Source organism: Triticum dicoccoides, chromosome 3B, assembly GCF_002162155.2.
Source record: "Triticum dicoccoides isolate Atlit2015 ecotype Zavitan chromosome 3B, WEW_v2.0, whole genome shotgun sequence".
In the NCBI taxonomy this organism is placed as follows: Eukaryota; Viridiplantae; Streptophyta; class Magnoliopsida; order Poales; family Poaceae; genus Triticum; species Triticum dicoccoides.
This window is the reverse complement of record NC_041385.1, coordinates 72,505,339-72,522,621: the sequence shown is the minus strand read 5'-3', so window position 1 is coordinate 72,522,621 and position 17,283 is coordinate 72,505,339. Positions and strand designations below refer to the sequence as shown.

Below are 17,283 nucleotides of genomic sequence, written 5' to 3'. Positions count from 1 at the left end.
ATGCCCAGGACAACTGATTGATTACAACAGCGAGATACCGACATACTCTGCTCATGAGAAGCAGCTGTCCACATTATTATGAACCCGATCCTCGGAATATATGCACAGGCAGAATATATACTGCTACTATTATGTTCCACAGAAAGGAATAGTCAAGGGGATAATGTATCCTTGTACTGCAAACGTGGGGAAAATATTCTCCTTCGCTTACACTTGCACAGCATCAGCCCAGAGATCACCCACAAACCGAGAAATGCATCCCGGGTTGAGCCACAAACGGCTGAGATTTTGTTACTGCTGTGAAAACTGAGCTCTGATCATCACTAACAATTCAGCCACATGTCAGTCAAGAAAGATCCTCTACCAAGTCCTTTGTACTGCAAACATGTACAAGTATCTTCTAATTTGCTCACACAGCATCATCCAGAAGTAAGGATGAAACCAAGAGTTTTGTGCCGAAGCGGCGAGATTCAGTGTTTCAGACGTTCAGTGCCAGAAATCACAAACTTAAGTGCGGAAATTCAAGTCAGACAGCAGATTTTCATCTAAGACCAAAACGATCCGGGTCATACAAGTCAGCGAATATACAAGCAGAAATATCATCTTTGCTTACGCAACACCACCCAGGAGAGCCAGGATGAACCGAGAAATGCGCGTCGGAGCGAGCCAGAAACAGCACGATTCAGCATCACCGCTGTGAAAACCAGGCCCTGAACATCATTGGTTCAGCACTACGAATAAAGCAGGCACGAGAACAGATTCAGGTAGACAGAATCTTAGGTTCCCATTTATGCCGAGAGCGATCCAGGCCATACCTATATAGTACGATACATACAAGTATGCTAAGATGGCTAGGACAATGATTACAACAGCGATATCGACAGACAATGCTCATGAGCAGTAGCTGTCCACATTATTATGAACCCGATCCTCGGAATATACAGGGACAGGAATATATACTACTATTAGCTTTGCCATGTTTCACAGAAAGGAATAGTCAAGGGGATCACCACCAATGTAGTGATGTAGCACCTGTGTAGAAAGAAAGTACAGAGGGGATTAACAGGGGAGAAGGTAATTTTCCGCCTAAGGGAGACAAATAAGTTGGACATGACGATAGCGTTGCTGCTATGTTCCGGTGTCTCATGGCATGACACCGGATGACCTAGTAAGAGGCTAAAATCTTTTTTTTTCCTGTTCTATTATGATAAAACGAGATCATTGTCGCCAAGATGCGGGGGCCTCATGCAAACCTGGACTTCATGCTCCTCCGGTCCGACCCGGTGCTTCGGGACCATGATCTCCAGTCCAGTACCGGTCTCGTCATAATACGCTTCGATCTTGGCATTCTCTGGGATCCTTGTGGCCAGAGGTATCTCCCTCACAAACTCGCCGGGAGGGCAGTGCTCAGGGGAAGGGTCGGTCAGCTTGAAGGTCCTGTCGTGCCTCTTGACGAAGGGCATGCGGGCGGTGCTCACACATGTTATCTTCACGACGCCATGCGTCAGCGTGTTCCTCCAGGTGACCTTCACGCTGTGTGGATCGGATAAGAGCATGCTCACCATTATCAGGTAGCCTTCATCATCCTCGTATATCGTCTTGGCAGCAGTAACAGGCCCACTTGCGTGCTTTGCCACGCCAGTGAAGTCGTGCATCCATGACGGCTCACCGGTGTGGACTTCTACCTCTTGCTCTCTTTCAGAACAGGAATTATTGGCCATCGCACAATCCTCTTCTACGCCATGACCAAAGAAGTCCTTGCGGCGTTTGTGGCACTTTGGTGAAAGGTCCATCCCATCGTCTGATGACGGTGGTGTAGATAGGTTCAGACCTGAACCATTCAGTGCCTTCTTGTGATTATTATTATGAGAGGTATGTGCGACACTCTTTGACGCTGCTGGCTGTGGCCTATCAAGTTCAAAATCAGTGCTTGGAAGATTCCTCCATGACTCAAAGTCACTCGCTTCAGCCGGTATTGAGAAATTAAGGTCCCTTCCTGTAAGCTCAGCCCACCTCTTCATATCAGCCTCAGGAACTGCCGACAAGTTTGGTGAGTTCACAATCTCAATCCCATGAAGGCACTGTGGGTTGGACAGACCACGGTAGTGCTTTCGCTGCATGCGGTGCGACCTCGAAAAGCCCTTGTCCGCACTGAACGGAAAAGATGGCTCCCCGTGCTTGGAATGCCCATTCATGAAACTCCGGAGCTGCATCTTCCCAAGTGCATTGTCAGGCCGTTCCTTAAAAACCCACATGTACAAGTTCTCCATGTCATGCTGCACCAGGAAGACATCAAGGCGGAGATCAGACTTATCAAAACCGGTGATGCTCCCAGATGCGTCGCGCGTCACCTTCTCCTTTGCCTTCTCCACAAGTGCAGGCCTGAAGTAGTGATTGAAGAAGAACCAAGCTCCCCAAATGCTGTCCCCCCTCTTAGCGCACTTCCTCGCGCCGACGCCGACTGCGGCACTGCCGTTGCCGCTCGACTTTGGAAGCGTCAGCGCAACCTCAGACTCATGAGTGTGCGTGCCAAGGCCGACATCGAAAATGTCGAACGTGTCAAGGCTCCACAATGCAGGCGGCGGGGAGGGGTCTGCTGACAGCGGGACGTTGATGTCCGGCGGGCCTTGACGCACAGACTCGTGCCGCGGAATGATGAAGAGTTCCCTGTCAGCACCGGCGCCGACCCCGTTGACGGCGCCGCCACCGCCGGAGGAGTCGGCCGAGGCCGGGTGCGACCCGGCAGGGTCCATGGAGAGGAGGGTGCAGGGATGGCTGTTGCTGTTCTCCATGGAGAGGGAGGTGAGGAGGGGCTCTCCTCCCATGGAGAGCTCCCTCCTCTCCTTGTCCTTGGTCCTGCCTATCCTTGCTTGCTCTTCTTCTCCTGCCTCCTGCTGTACCTCCTACCACTGCCTCTCCTCCCCTGACGCCCCAATCATGGCACGGGCTTCTCACGGGGTTGCCCCATAAAGGGTGAATCTTTCTGCCCACCAGTCCACAGATCGAGATTTGGGGCGAGGGGTCCTTCCTTCGGAACAAAATCGAGATCTTCGAGCTGAGGCCAATCCGACGCCGCAGACCTGCAAATCGATCGACGGGGAACAGAAGTTACTTCTCACAATCGTCAAATGAACGAACACCATTAACAGCATGCGAATTAGTACTGAAATCTTGAGCCCTCTTTCTGTTCTAAGCAAAGCCGATTTCTCCGTCGATACCTACAGGCTAAGCAAAATTTCACCCGGAGGAACCAATCTGCTCTCGAATCATGCCGGAGCAAACCTTGCGAATCCCACTAGCACCCCAAGAATCGCCGCCGAAAATGAAAAGGAGCGGGCGGGCCTTGCTCTGATCTGTTCTAACCTTGGGGGAGGGGAGAAGGGAGCCTCCGCGAGGCCGCTGTTGCCGTGGAGGAGGCGCTCTCCCGGGGAAGGTGCGCGGGTCGACGGGGCCGCGGCCTGAGCCCTCGCCGGAGACGCGGGGGCGGAGCGGAGAGGGGAGGAGGGGAAGGGAGAGGGGAGAGAGGGGGGCGGGCCAGCCAAAGAAGAAGAGGGGTGGGGTGGTCGGTCGAGGCGTGGCGTCAGCGGGTTCGGGTCTCGTCTCCTTGCGGCCTTGCGGGTCGCAACCTGCAACCGCGTTTCCCCCGTTTATACTTTTTTTTTCTTGGTGAATTCGATTGAATTTTACTTAAATTTCGCCAAAATTCGTTCGTATTTTTTGGAGCCTATTTCTTTGGGTGATTTCTACCGTGTGGAATTTCTTATGTTGATATTGTGTCGACACTACCTTCAAAAATGAGCGTAAACCCTCGGCCTGATACACCCGTGCCCAACTTCCAATGATGCATTCACATCAACAGAGTATCAAAAAAAAAATACCACCTGATATTTTTCTCTCTCTCTCCAGAATTTCATTTGCTAGAAAGTCAACACAAGTACAAGGGAAGGAGGATTATTCCAGGGAACATGCATTATTAGGAAATTTCCATGAAACTAAGCCTAAGTACTACTTGTTCTTTTAATTTTTGAGAACAAGTACTTTTTGTTCGGAGAGGCCAAAGTTGACGCAATTGTTTAGGGAAGATGCTTTGGCTCAAGTGGTAAAACAAATCATTTATAGACTTGATAAGCAAGATTGAGCTGGCTGCATGCACACAGTGTTATCTATGTTTGAGTGTTTGGTCAAGCAGATAAAATGTGTATAAACACTTCTTTATCAAACATACAAAGGTAAAAGGGAAATGTTGCGCCAAGGGAAAAGAAGGTCATTCACGAGCCAACATGTCGCATTTGTGGTTGTTAGGACGATCCAATGGACAATATGGAAAGGACACACATAGTAGAGAAAATCACAACTGAACAAAAATGAGGAAAAACACATACCAACAGATCGAAGGCAAATCAAGCTATAGAGAGAGATCCCCTCAAAAAGTTGGAGACATATGCAATTGGTTTATCCTAAGATGCAATTGGTTTATCATATGTTGTTATACCTTCAATTTCAGCGCTCATCTATTCAGCATCAATGCATGGATTTCGGCTTTGAACGCATTGTTACAACTGAAGAAAAACCTGTAAGCAACAAAAATAACACTTTCATCTGACCTTCATAAAATCTTTCCTGCGGCTGCAGTGCCGTTAGCAGGAAGAGACGTACCATCCATAGAAGGATGATGCAATTGGTTATGGAAGATTCTCCGGATCAAGTGGTCGACACAAATATGAGAAAAAACTTCTCTATTCTTGCGCGCGCAGGGGGTGGGGGTGGGGTGTCATTTTATAGACTTGACATGCCAGATTGAGTTGCGTTGCGTGCACACATGTTGAGGTACACTTGAGTGTTCGATCAGGTAGATGAAATGTGCAAACAAACACATGTTATTTTATCAAACATACAAAGGTGAAAGGGAAATGTTGCACCAAGGGGAAAGAGGACCATTTTCTAGCCAACAACATGTCACACCTGTGGTTGTTAGGGTTTCACCAATGGACATTATGGGAAGGATACACGTACTACCAATAGAGAAAAGTAAACTTGAATAAACCAGGAATATATATACTCCTTTTCAGCATTTTTTTATGGAAGAAAGAACTGTCATACCATCTGCAAAAGGAAAATAAAGTTGGAGAGATGCAATTGGTTTAGCCTACGCCATTCTACCTTCAGTTTAAGCACTATTGAGATAAAAAGGGTAAACTAATATAGAAAATTATCAACATATAATTTTTATGAAGTTGTTGCAGCAAGCCATTTATTGCTGAAAATGATTGAAAATACCCCATCCGGAGATTACAGGTACGAGATGCAAAGAAGTTTGAAGCTAGTGATCAATGAATGGCACAGAACATGACTAAATCTAAAGGGTTTTATTATGGCATTCACATTCCTTCTGTCTCAGCTTGATTGCTCAAGAAGCAATTGCAACATCATGCAGTTTTCTTCGCTGACAAGACCTTCTTCCGCTTAGCCACCATATAACGGAACAAGTAGGGAAACCCTGCAAACGCAACCCAATAAAACAAAAAAAATATCTTGTTAAATTCCACTCTTTTGACGGAAACAAATTTAACACTATTATGTGAAAACATAGGCGGTATTCTCTCTACTTTTCTATCTATGCACATAGAAACATAAAACATCCTTATAGCTTTGGGTATGTATGTGAGATTCGCCCTCTAAACGTCGAATCGGGTACACCACCATTTCAGTTTATGCGATTATACATTAAATTCTTGACTGAGAAGATCTGGAAGGCTCATGGGGTGCCCAATTGCACTTTGCTCTCTTGGTTAATTCTACATCGAAAGATTCTAGAGCTGACAAGTTGTTGGTCAAAGACTAGGTCAATGACCCTTTTTACCAGCTTTGCTTTGAGACCTCATTGAATGTTATCCACCTCTATGCATTGTGCTTTCCAAGGAGACATGGCTCTTGGTCAACTATTGATACTTTGGTTTCTTGGCTAATACTACATTGCCCACATAGACAAGTTGGTGGTCAAACACAGGCTCGTAACCCTCTTTACCAATTTCGCCTCGGGGCCTCAGCGATTGTTATCCACCTTTGTAAGGATTGTCCCTTCCATGGATATATGGCTCTTGGTCAACAACTGGTCAAATTATGAGAACCCGATAGCTCAAAATCTGGTAATTTCCACCTCGACTGTGGATTGATGGGATCTGAGTCAACATGAGAGTTGAACATAGGTGAACTGACTGGCTTCCTTACGTCACGTGTAGTGTGAAGAAGGACTGAAATAGAAGAATTTTCACCAAGCAAAGGCTAACCTACATCATAGTGGCCCACATGGCCTTAGAGGACATCAACAAGAATGCCATCGCTTTTGGCACAACAACTCAGAGTGTAGCATATGCCCGCAAAGTAGTTATTAGGTGTATGAAAGGGGCAATGTTAAGCATGCTCCCCATGAAAACATGGTCCGTTTTCATAATTATCGTATATATCCTTCTTAATGAAAATTCACCACTCTTGTTACTTGCTCAAAGAAAAATATCACTTCGATTGTGAAATGAAGGACTACAATGTCGATAAGATGAAGCATTGTACCTGGAACATATAGAGCCATGGTGAGAGCCAATTCATAGCGGTAGTCGAAGGAGAAATTCCATTTATTAGGCATCATAAGGCGGCATTTCCATGATGTCTGAGGTAAACTCCAAATATCAAAGCATGTAGCAAACATGACTGCATGCTCAAATGGACAACATTGAGCTCTTTCCATATTTAGTTAAGAATCCGGTTACCTTCATAGAAGGAATGGCAATAAAGATTAGGCCAACCTCACTTAACAGACCGATAGGATAGAACACCAGAAAGGTGCTATATCTGCAAACAAATCGTCACACAAACTATAAAGCAAGAGGCAAGAATATTCAACCTAAAATGCACTAGATTTGCTTAGAAGTTTGTGTTAAACAACACTTTCTTTGTTAACTATAACCAGTACCTACCTAAGCCATAGGAGCCAGTAAGGTGCAAACCCAAATGTCTCCTTCATTCCAAAGAAAGAATATCTGATGATCTGCATGCAACCAATAAGTGTATGTAACATTTCATTTAAAGTGAAGAATATTACAAATCCTAGTTCGGTTCAGATCAACATAAGAAATAGTGTTTACATTGAGAAACTTCATGAATTAGTTTAGATTTCATGTTAAGTAGTACTACATTAGTTTTGGGGAGTGATGAATGTGTACCTCAGTGATGGACCAGCTTATGATCAATGAAGTTACAAGAATGTGAGATTGTGCCTGCAAGAGAGTTAAATGTGCAGAGTGACCAATAAATCAATATCACTGAGAAACCTAAACTAAATTAATGTTTCGTATAATATGAAAAGATCAAAGGCTTGGTAGCTAGGGACAAGTGACAGACGAGACCTCACGAAAGCTCCACAAGATTCCCCATGTGATGTACAATCTTCCAGTGATCTGTGGAAGAGTTGTCGAGATCGGAGACCTCACGAATCCTTTAAACAATTGGACATTCATCACAACAAACACCAAGGATGGGTGAGCACACCATGCAAGTTCATAAGTTGCCACGAGTGTGTTATATATATACTCATTTGAGTGAACCGTAACCACAAGAGCAAAATAATGGATACTACTCCCTCCATTCCAAATTACTAAGTTTTGAGTTTGTCCTAAGACAAACTTTTAAAAATTTGACCAACTCAGTATAAAAAAGTACCAACACCTACAGCACCAAATTAGTTTCATTATCAAAATATTCTCATACTGTATATATTTGATGTTGCAGAGATTAACATATTTTTTTGTAGGCTTGCTGAAACTTAAAGATTTTTGACTTAGGACAAACCTAAAACATCAAATTATTTGTAATGGTGCAAGTAGATAGTAGCATCACTCTAGAAAATATATAGATCAACTTATCACTTTTTTGAAGGATCTTTTAGACAAAACGCTTTTGCCAAAGAGCTTGCACACGCATACTTACACTACACTTGTCGAGATTGACGAATGTTGAGAATATATAATACTCCCTCCATTTCTAAATATAAGTCTTTTTAGAGATTCCACTATGAACTACATACGAAGCAAAATGAGTGAATCTACATTCTTAAATATGTTTATATACATTCGTATATAGTTTGTAGTGAAATCTTTAAAAAGACTTATAGTTAGGAACAGAGGGAGTAATGGTGAAAGCTAGAGAAAGAAGAAACTAGTTACCTAAAATCGAATGGAGAATCTGGTCTACCAGCAAGAGGACGTGCCATCACCAGGCAAACAGAATCAAGATGTTCAGTTAGTAACATGATAATCAAGAAAGAAAGGAGTTAGCTGCTAAGAGAGGAGAGCGACCTCCATGAAGGCTGCGGTCTGCGCGAACTGCAGCGGCCGCTCGACGGCGGCGTAGACGGCCTCGTGGCCGCTCTCCAGCAGCGCCGAGGCCGCGTAGCATAGCACCTGCGCCCTGCAAACCAGAGAGATCTTCACGGTCAACGGAGCAAGAAACCAGAGAGATCCACTCCACCCATCCATGCATCCATGGCCGTGTGCATTGCGCTACTCACCATCCGAAGAAGACCACCCAGTTGTAGGCGGAGAGGTAGAGCCGCCGGAGCGCCGACCCGGGCGCGGCTGCCGCCATTAGCTGCAGATCGAGCTGCGGCGGTCGATTGCTTGCTCGACGTCAGTTAATTGATTGCATGCGAATCATACGCATCCGAATGATCAAGTCGGAAGTCAAATATATACTGCTTTCTGGCTTGCCGGCACGATCACTTTGCCGGGGATATTTGCACTGCTTCTCAACTTTGAATCGGCGTCGATTTAATCGATCAGGCGGACGGATACGGTTGGGGAGTCCACAGTGGAACCGTTGGATTGACGTTGCAGCGACCGACTTCCCGCCAATTCCATGCATGCATGCATGCATGTGATCCACATGCTTCGTCACACCCTGCACGCATATGTATTCTAAGCTAAAACAGCGCATGCATGTATCTCAACGAACAACTGCATGCAGCACTGTACTGCATGTTTCTTTCTTCTAGACTTTTGCATTTCCACCTATGTAAGATCGTTTGAGCAAGTTATCAATCCAGGATCCCTATTGCATTTGCTTCATCATCCACCGCACTTTGTTCTTGACTTTGAGTATGGCTTAGGCTCTGATGCGGATTGCTAATTGGAACGTTCAGGGACTTCGCGATTCTGAAATGCTCGTTAGTCAATGATGCACTTATATATATGTATGTATAGTCGATCGAACGTTGTTTGCCTGCAGGAAACTAAGTTGCGGGTGGTGGTCTGGTGGACGTGATGAAGACGACCTCTTTCCTCCCCTCAAATCTGCAATCTTTCATATTCATGCCCGCCAGCGGTTCTTCTGGAAGGTTACTTGTGGCCTGGTATATGACTGTGCTTGCCATGAAAAAAAACAGCTAACAAAAAAATTTAGCTGGCGCCGATTGAAATCACTGAATTTCAGTTGGCAAAAAAATCAGCCGGTGCCGAAATCGTTGAATTCTAGTGAAACTCTGTGATTTCGGTTTTCAATTTGGCCAAATGACCGAAATTGTGATTTGAATTTTGCCTGAAAACCTACCGAAAATTGGCTGAACTGAAATTTCAGTGCAGAGAAACAGAACATCCGGGGAAAGAAAAAACACCAGATCACCATCAAATAGCATATGAATTCTACAAAATATAAATCATCATCTCAACAACAAACATTACTTCATGGACTCAATAAAATTAGAAGTTCATGTTGGAAATATGCCCTAGATGCAATAATAAAAGGATTATTATTATATTTCTTTGTTCATGATAGTTGTCTTTTATTCGTTCTATAATTGTATTATCCGGAAATTGTAATACACGCGTGAATACTTAGACCACAACATGTCCCTAGTGAGCCTCTAGTTGACCAGCTCGTTGATCAACAGATAGTCATGGTTTCCTGACTATGGACATTGGATGTCGTTGATAACGGGATCACATCATTAGAAGAATGATGTGATGGACAAGACCCAATCCTAAGCATAGCACAAGATCGTGTAGTTCGTTTTGCTAGAGCTTTTCCAATGTCAAGTATCTCTTCCTTAGACCATGAGATCGTGTAACTCCCGGATACCGTAGGAGTGCTTTGGGTGTACCAAACATCACAACGTAACTGGGTGACTATAAAGGTGCACTACAGGTATCTCCGAAAGTGCCTGTTGGGTTGACACGGATCGAGACTGGGATTTGTCACTCCGTATTACGGAGAGGTATCACTGGGCCCACTCGGTAGTGCATCATCATAATGAGCTCAAAGTGACCAAGTGTCTGGTCACGGGATCATGCATTACGGTACGAGTAAAGTGACTTGCCGTCAACGAGATTGAACGACGTATTGGGATACCGACGATCGAATCTTGGACAAGTAACATACCGTCTGACAAAGGGAATAGTATACAGGGTTGCTTGAATCCTCGACATCGTGGTTCATCCGATGAGATCATCGAGGAGTATGTGGGAGCCAACATGGGTATCCAAATCCCGCTGTTGGTTATTGACCGGAGAGCCGTCTCGGTCATGTCTGCATGTCTCCCGAACCCGTAGGGTCTACACACTTAAGGTTCGGTCACGCTAGGGTTGTATGAATATGAGTATGCAGCAAACTGAATGTTGTTCGGAGTCCCGGATGAGATCCCGGACGTCACGAGGAGTTCTGGAATGGTCCGGAGGTAAAGAATTATATATAGGAAGTGATGTTTCGGCCATCGGGAAAGTTTCGGGGTCACCCGGTATTGTACCGGGACCACCGAAAGGGTCCCGGGGGTCCACCGAGTGGGGCCACCTATCCTGGAGGGCCCCGTGGGCTGAAGTGGGAGGGGAACCAGCCCCTAGTGGGCTGGTGTGCCCCCCCTTAGGCCCCCCTGCGCCTAGGGTTGGAAACCCTAGGGTGGGGGGTGCACCACTTGCCTTGGGGGGCACTCCACCCCCCTGGCCGCTGCCCCCTTGGGAGATTCCCATCTCTAGGGTCGGCGCCCCCCAGGGGGCCTATATAAAGGAGGGGGGAGGGAGGGCAGCCGCACCCTGAGTCTTGGTGCCTCCCCCCCTGCTACACCTCTTCCTCCTCCCGCAGTTGCTTGGCGAAGCCCTGCCGGAGTCCTGCTGCATCCACCACCACGCCGTCGTGCTGCTGGATCTTCATCAACCTATCCTTCCCCCTTGCTGGATCAAGACGGAGGAGACGTCACGTTGACCGTATGTGTGTTGAACGCGGAGGTGCCGTCCGTTCGGCGCTAGGATCTCCGGTGATAGGATCACGACGAGAACGACTACCTCAACCCCGTTCTCTTGAACGCTTCCGCACGCGATCTACAAGGGTATGTAGATGCATCTCTCTCTCTCTCGTTGCTAGATGAACTCATAGATGGATCTTGGTGAACGTAGGAAAATTTTATTTTATGCAACGTTCCCCAACAGTGGCATCATGAGTTAGGTCTATGCGTAGTTCTCTATTGCACGAGTAGAACACAAATCTGTTGTGGGCGTAGATCTTGTCAACTTGCTTGCCACTACTAGTCTTTTCTTGCTTCAGCGGTATTGTGGGATGAAGCGGCCCGGACCGACCTTACACGTACGCTTACGTGAGACAGGTTCCACCGACTAATATGCACTAGTTGCATAAGGTGGCTAGCGGGTGTCTGTCTCTCCTACTTTAGTTGGAGCAGATTCGATGAAAAGGGTCTTTATGAAGGGTAAATAGAAGTTGACAAAATCACGTTGTGGTTATTCGTAGGTAAGAAAACATTCTTGCTAGAACCCAATTGCAGCCACGTAAAAGATGCAACAACAATTAAAGTACATCTAACTTGTTTTTGCAGCAATTGTCATGTGATGTGATATGGCCAGAAGTTGTGATGAATGATGAATGATATATTGTGATGTATGAGATCATGTTCTTGTAATAGGAATCACGACTTGCATGTCGATGAGTATGACAACCGGCAGGAGCCATAGGGTTGTCTTAATTATTGTATGACCTGCGTGTTAATGATTTAACGCCATGTAATTACTTTACTTTATTGCTAAGCCGTTAGCTATAGTAGTAGAAGTAATAGTTGGCGAGCAACTTCATGGAGGCACGATGATGGAGATCATGGTGTCATGCCGGTGACGAAGATGATCATGGAGCCCCGAAGATGGAGATCGAAGGAGCTATATGATATTGGCCATATCATGTCACTACTTTATATAATTGCATGTGATGTTTATTATGTTTTATGCATCTTGTTTACTTAGAACGGCGGTAGTAAATAAGATGATCCCTTATAATAATTTCAAGAAAGTGTTCCCCCTAACTGTGCACCGTTGCTAAAGTTCGTCGTTTCGAAGCACCACGTGATGATCGGGAATGATAGATCCTTACGTTCACATACAACGGGTGTAAGACAATTTTACACATGCAAAACACTTAGGGTTAACTTGACGAGCCTAACATGTACAGACATGGCCTCGGAACACAAGAGACCGAAAGGTCGAACATGAGTCGTATGGAAGATACGATCAACATGGAGATGTTCACCGATGATGACTAGTCCGTCTCACGTGATGATCGGACACGGCCTAGTCGACTCGGATCGTGTAACACTTAGATGACTAGAGGGATGTCAATCTGAGTGGGAGTTCATTAAATAATTTGATTAAATGAACTTAATCATCATGAACTTAGTCTAAAATCTTTGCAAAATATGTCTTGTAGACCAAATGGCCAACATGTCAACATGAACTTCAACGCGTTCCTAGAGAAAACCAAGCTGAAAGATGATGGCAGCAACTATTCGGACTGGGTCCGGAACCTGAGGATCATCCTCATAGAAGCCAAGAAAGCATATGTCCTAGAAGGACCGCTAGGTGAAGCACCCATCCCAGAGAACCAAGACGTTATGAACGCTTGGCAGTCACGTGCTGATGATTACTCCCTCGTTCAGTGCGGCATGCTTTACAGCTTAGAACCGGGGCTCCAAAAGCGTTTTGAGCAACACGGAGCATATGAGATGTTCGAGGAGCTGAAAATGGTTTTTCAAGCTCATGCCCGGGTCGAGAGATATGAAGTCTCCGACAAGTTCTATAGTTGTAAGATGGAGGAAAACAATTCTGTCAGTGAGCACATACTCAAAATGTCTGGGTTGCACAACCGCCTGTCCCAGCTGGAGATCAACCTCCCGGACGAGGCGGTCATTGACAGAATCCTTCAGTCGCTCCCATCGAGCTACAAGAGCTTTGTGATGAACTACAATATGCAGGGGATGGTGAAGACCATTCCTGAAGTATTTTCAATGCTGAAGTCAGCAGAGGTTGAAATCAAGAAAGAACATCAAGTGTTGATGGTCAATAAGACCACTAAGTTCAAGAAGGGCAAGGGTAAGAAGAACTTCAAGAAGGACGGCAAAGATGTTGCCGCGCCCGGTAAGCCAGTTGCCGGGAAGAAGTCAAAGAATGGACCCAAGCCTGAGACTGAGTGCTTTTATTGCAAAGGGAAGGGTCACTGGAAGCGGAACTGCCCCAAATACTTAGCAGACAAGAAGGCCGGCAACACTAAAGGTATATGTGATATACATGTAATTGATGTGTACCTTACCAGTACTCGTAGTAACTCCTGGGTATTTGATACCGGTGCCGTTGCTCATATTTGTAACTCACAGCAGGAGCTGCGGAATAAGCGGAGACTGGCGAAGGACGAGGTGACGATGCGCGTCGGGAATGATTCCAAGGTCGATGTGATCGCCGTCGGCACGCTACCTCTACATTTACCCACGGGATTAGTTATGAACCTCAATAATTGTTATTTAGTGCCAAGTTTGAGCATGAACATTGTATCTGGATCTCGTTTAATATGAGATGGCTATTCATTTAAATCCGAGAATAATGGTTGTTCTATTTATATGAGAGATATGTTTTATGGTCATGCCCCGATGGTCAATGGTTTATTCTTAATGAATCTCGAACATAATGTTACACATATTCATAGTGTGAATACCAAGAGATGTAAAGTTGATAACGATAGTCCCACATACTTGTGGCACTGCCACCTTGGTCACATTGGTGTCAAGCACATGAAGAAGCTCCATGCTGATGGACTTTTAGAGTCTCTCGATTATGAATCATTTGACACATGCGAACCATGCCTCATGGGCAAAATGACCAAGACTCCGTTCTCCGGAACAATGGAGCGAGCAACCAACTTATTGGAAATCATACATACCGATGTGTGCGGTCCAATGAGCGTTGAGGCTCGCGGAGGATATCGTTATGTTCTCACTCTCAATGATGACTTGAGTAGATATGGGTATGTCTAATTGATGAAACATAAGTCTGAGACCTTTGAAAAGTTCAAGGAATTTCAGAATGAAGTAGAGAATCAACATGACCGAAAGATAAAATTCTTACGATCGGATCGTGGAGGAGAATATTTAAGTCACGAATTTGGTACGCACTTAAGGAAATATGGAATCGTTTCACAACTCACGCCGCCTGGAACACCTCAGCGTAATAGTGTGTCCGAACGTCGTAATCGCACTCTATTAGATATGGTGCGATCTATGATGTCTCTTACCGATTTACCGCTATCATTTTAGGGATACGCTCTAGAAACAGCTACATTCACTTTAAATAGGGCACCGTCTAAATCCGTTGAGACGACACCGTATGAATTATGGTTTGGGAAGAAACCTAAGCTGTCGTTTCTAAAAGTTTGGGGATGCGATGCTTATGTCAAGAAACTTCAACCTGAAAAGCTCGAACCCAAGTCGGAAAAATGCGTCTTCATAGGATACCCTAAGGAAACCATTGGGTATACCTTCTACCTTAGATCCGAAGGCAAGATCTTTGTTGCCAAGAACGGATCCTTTCTGGAAAAAGAGTTTCTCTCGAAAGGAGTAAGTGGGAGGAAAGTAGAACTCGATGAAGTACTACCTCTTGAACCGAAAAGTAGTGCAGCTCAGGAAAATGTTCCTATGGTGCCTACACCGACTGGAGAGGAAATTAATGATGATGATCAAGGTACTTCAGATCAAGTTGCTACTGAACTTCGTAGGTCCACGAGGACACGTTCCACACCAGAGTGGTATGGCAACCCTGTCCTGGAAATCATGTTGTTAGACAACGGTGAACCTTCGAACTATGAAGAAGCGATGGCGGGCCCAGATTCCAACAAATGGCTAGAAGCCATGCAGTCCGAGATAGAATCCATGTATGAAAACAAAGTATGGACTTTGACTGACTTGCCCGATGATCGGCGAGCGATAGAAAACAAATGGATCTTTAAGAAGAAGACGGACGCGGATGGTAATGTCACCATCTATAAAGCTCGACTTGTTGCTAAGGGTTATCGACAAGTTCAAGGGGTTGACTACGATGAGACTTTCTCTCCCGTAGAGAAGCTTAAGTCCGTCTGAATCATGTTAGCAATTGCCGCATACTATGATTATGAGATATGGCAGACGGACGTCAAAACGGCATTCCTTAACGGTTATCTTAAGGAAGACCTGTATATGATGCAGCCGGAAGGTTTTGTCGATCCTAAGAATGCTAACAAAGTATGCAAGCTCCAGCGATCCATTTATGGGCTGGTGCAAGCATCTCGGAGTTGGAACATTCGCTTTGATGAGATGATCAAAGCGTTTGGGTTTATGCAGACTTATGGAGAAGCCTGCGTTTACAAGAAAGTGAGTGGGAGCTCTGTAGCATTTCTCATATTATATGTAGATGACATACTTTTGATGGGAAATGATATAGAATTCTTGGACAACATTAAGGCCTACTTGAATAAGTGTTTTTCAATGAAGGACCTTGGAGAAGCTGCTTACATATTAGGCATCAAGATCTATAGGGATAGATCGAGACGCCTCATAGGTCTTTCACAAAGCACATACCTTGATAAGATTTTGAAGAAGTTCAAAATGGATCAGTCCAAGAAAGGGTTCTTGCCTGTATTGCAAGGTGTGAGATTGAGCTCGGCTCAATGCCCGACCACGGCAGAAGATAAAGAAGAGATGAGTGTCATCCCCTATGCCTCAGCCATAGGATCTATTATGTATGCCATGTTGTGTACCAGACCAGATGTAAACCTTGCCGTAAGTTTGGTAGGTAGGTACCAAAGTAATCCCGGCAAGGAACACTGGACAACGGTCAAGAATATCCTAAAATACCTAAAAAGGACAAAGGACATGTTTCTCGTTTATGGAGGTGACGAAGAGCTCGTCGTAAAGGGTTACGTCGACGCTAGCTTCGACGCAGATCTGGATGACTCTAAGTCACAAACCGGATATGTGTATATGTTGAATCGTGGAGCAGTAAGCTGGTGCAGTTGCAAGCAGAGCGTCGTGGCGGGATCTACATGTGAAGCGGAGTACATGGCAGCCTTGGAGGCAGCGCATGAAGCAATATGGATGAAGGAGTTCATCACCGACTTAGGAGTCATACCCAATGCGTCGGGGCCAATCACTCTCTTCTGTGACAACACTGGAGCTATTGCCCTTGCCAAGGAGCCCAGGTTTCACAAGAAGACCAGGCACATCAAGCGTCGTTTCAACTCCACCCGTGAAAACGTTCAAGATGGAGACATAGATATTTGCGAAGTACATACGGATCTGAATGTCGCAGATCCGTTGACTAATCCTCTTTCGCGAGCAAAACATGATCAACACCAGAACTCTATGGGTGTTCGATTCATCACAATGTAACTAGATTATTGACTCTAGTGCAAGTGGGAGACTGTTGGAAATATGCCCTAGAGGCAATAATAAAAGGATTATTATTATATTTCTTTGTTCATGATAGTTGTCTTTTATTCATGCTATAATTGTATTATCCGGAAATCGTAATACACGTGTGAATACTTAGACCACAACATGTCCCTAGTGAGCCTCTAGTTGACTAGCTCGTTGATCAACAGATAGTCATGGTTTCCTAACTATGGACATTGGATGTCGTTGATAACGGGATCACATTATTAGGAGAATGATGTGATGGACAAGACCCAATCCTAAGCATAGCACAAGATCGTGTAGTTCGTTTTGCTAGAACTTTTCCAATGTCAAGTATCTCTTCCTTAGACCACGAGATCATGTAACTCCCGGATACCGTAGGAGTGCTTTGGGTGTACCAAACGTCACAACGTAACTGGGTGACTATAAAGGTGCACTATAGGTATCTCCGAAAATTCCTGTTGGGTTGACACGGATCGAGACTGGGATTTGTCACTCCATATTACAGAGAGGTATCACTGGGCCCACTCGGT

At 45.2% G+C, this 17,283-nt stretch overlaps 2 protein-coding genes across 3 annotated transcripts; both read right to left on the bottom strand.

The window, feature by feature from the left end:
• Positions 1 to 765: 765 nt before the first annotated feature.
• Positions 766 to 3,541, bottom strand: LOC119274779. 2 transcript variants are annotated; one of them, XM_037555509.1, is made up of 3 exons: positions 3,364 to 3,540; positions 1,254 to 3,080; positions 766 to 1,032 (listed from the first exon to the last, which is right to left on the bottom strand). In XM_037555509.1, exons 2-3 carry the CDS (start codon positions 2,823 to 2,825, stop codon positions 982 to 984), a joined length of 1,623 nt encoding a protein of 540 aa, XP_037411406.1. In that variant the 5' UTR covers positions 2,826 to 3,080; positions 3,364 to 3,540; the 3' UTR covers positions 766 to 981. The 2 variants fall into 2 exon arrangements, with proteins under 2 accessions (XP_037411406.1, XP_037411405.1); XM_037555508.1 differs by having other exon boundaries at positions 766 to 3,080; positions 3,364 to 3,541.
• A 1,656-nt stretch (positions 3,542 to 5,197) lies between these two features.
• On the bottom strand, positions 5,198 to 8,742 carry LOC119280820 (very-long-chain (3R)-3-hydroxyacyl-CoA dehydratase PASTICCINO 2B-like). The gene is made up of 9 exons (XM_037561533.1): positions 8,561 to 8,742; positions 8,349 to 8,460; positions 8,217 to 8,235; positions 7,401 to 7,489; positions 7,218 to 7,271; positions 6,972 to 7,042; positions 6,765 to 6,846; positions 6,568 to 6,664; positions 5,198 to 5,497 (listed from the first exon to the last, which is right to left on the bottom strand). The coding sequence occupies exons 1-9, from the start codon at positions 8,635 to 8,637 to the stop codon at positions 5,427 to 5,429; spliced, it is 672 nt and encodes a 223-aa protein (XP_037417430.1). The 5' UTR covers positions 8,638 to 8,742; the 3' UTR covers positions 5,198 to 5,426.
• Between the last annotated feature and the right edge of the window lie 8,541 nt (positions 8,743 to 17,283).

Excerpts from the sequence above, each read along its gene's own strand:
- LOC119274779 (XM_037555508.1), bottom strand. The coding sequence starts at position 2,825 with ATGGGAGGAGAGCCCCTCCTCACCTCCCTCTCCATGGAGAACAGCAAC.
- LOC119280820 (XM_037561533.1), bottom strand. The coding sequence starts at position 8,637 with ATGGCGGCAGCCGCGCCCGGGTCGGCGCTCCGGCGGCTCTACCTCTCC. Across the intron at positions 7,043-7,217 it reads TAAGCTGGTCCATCACTGAG|ATCATCAGATATTCTTTCTT; the intron begins GTACACATTCAT and ends GGTTGCATGCAG. Across the intron at positions 5,498-6,567 it reads CATGGCTCTATATGTTCCAG|GGTTTCCCTACTTGTTCCGT; the intron begins GTACAATGCTTC and ends TTGCGTTTGCAG.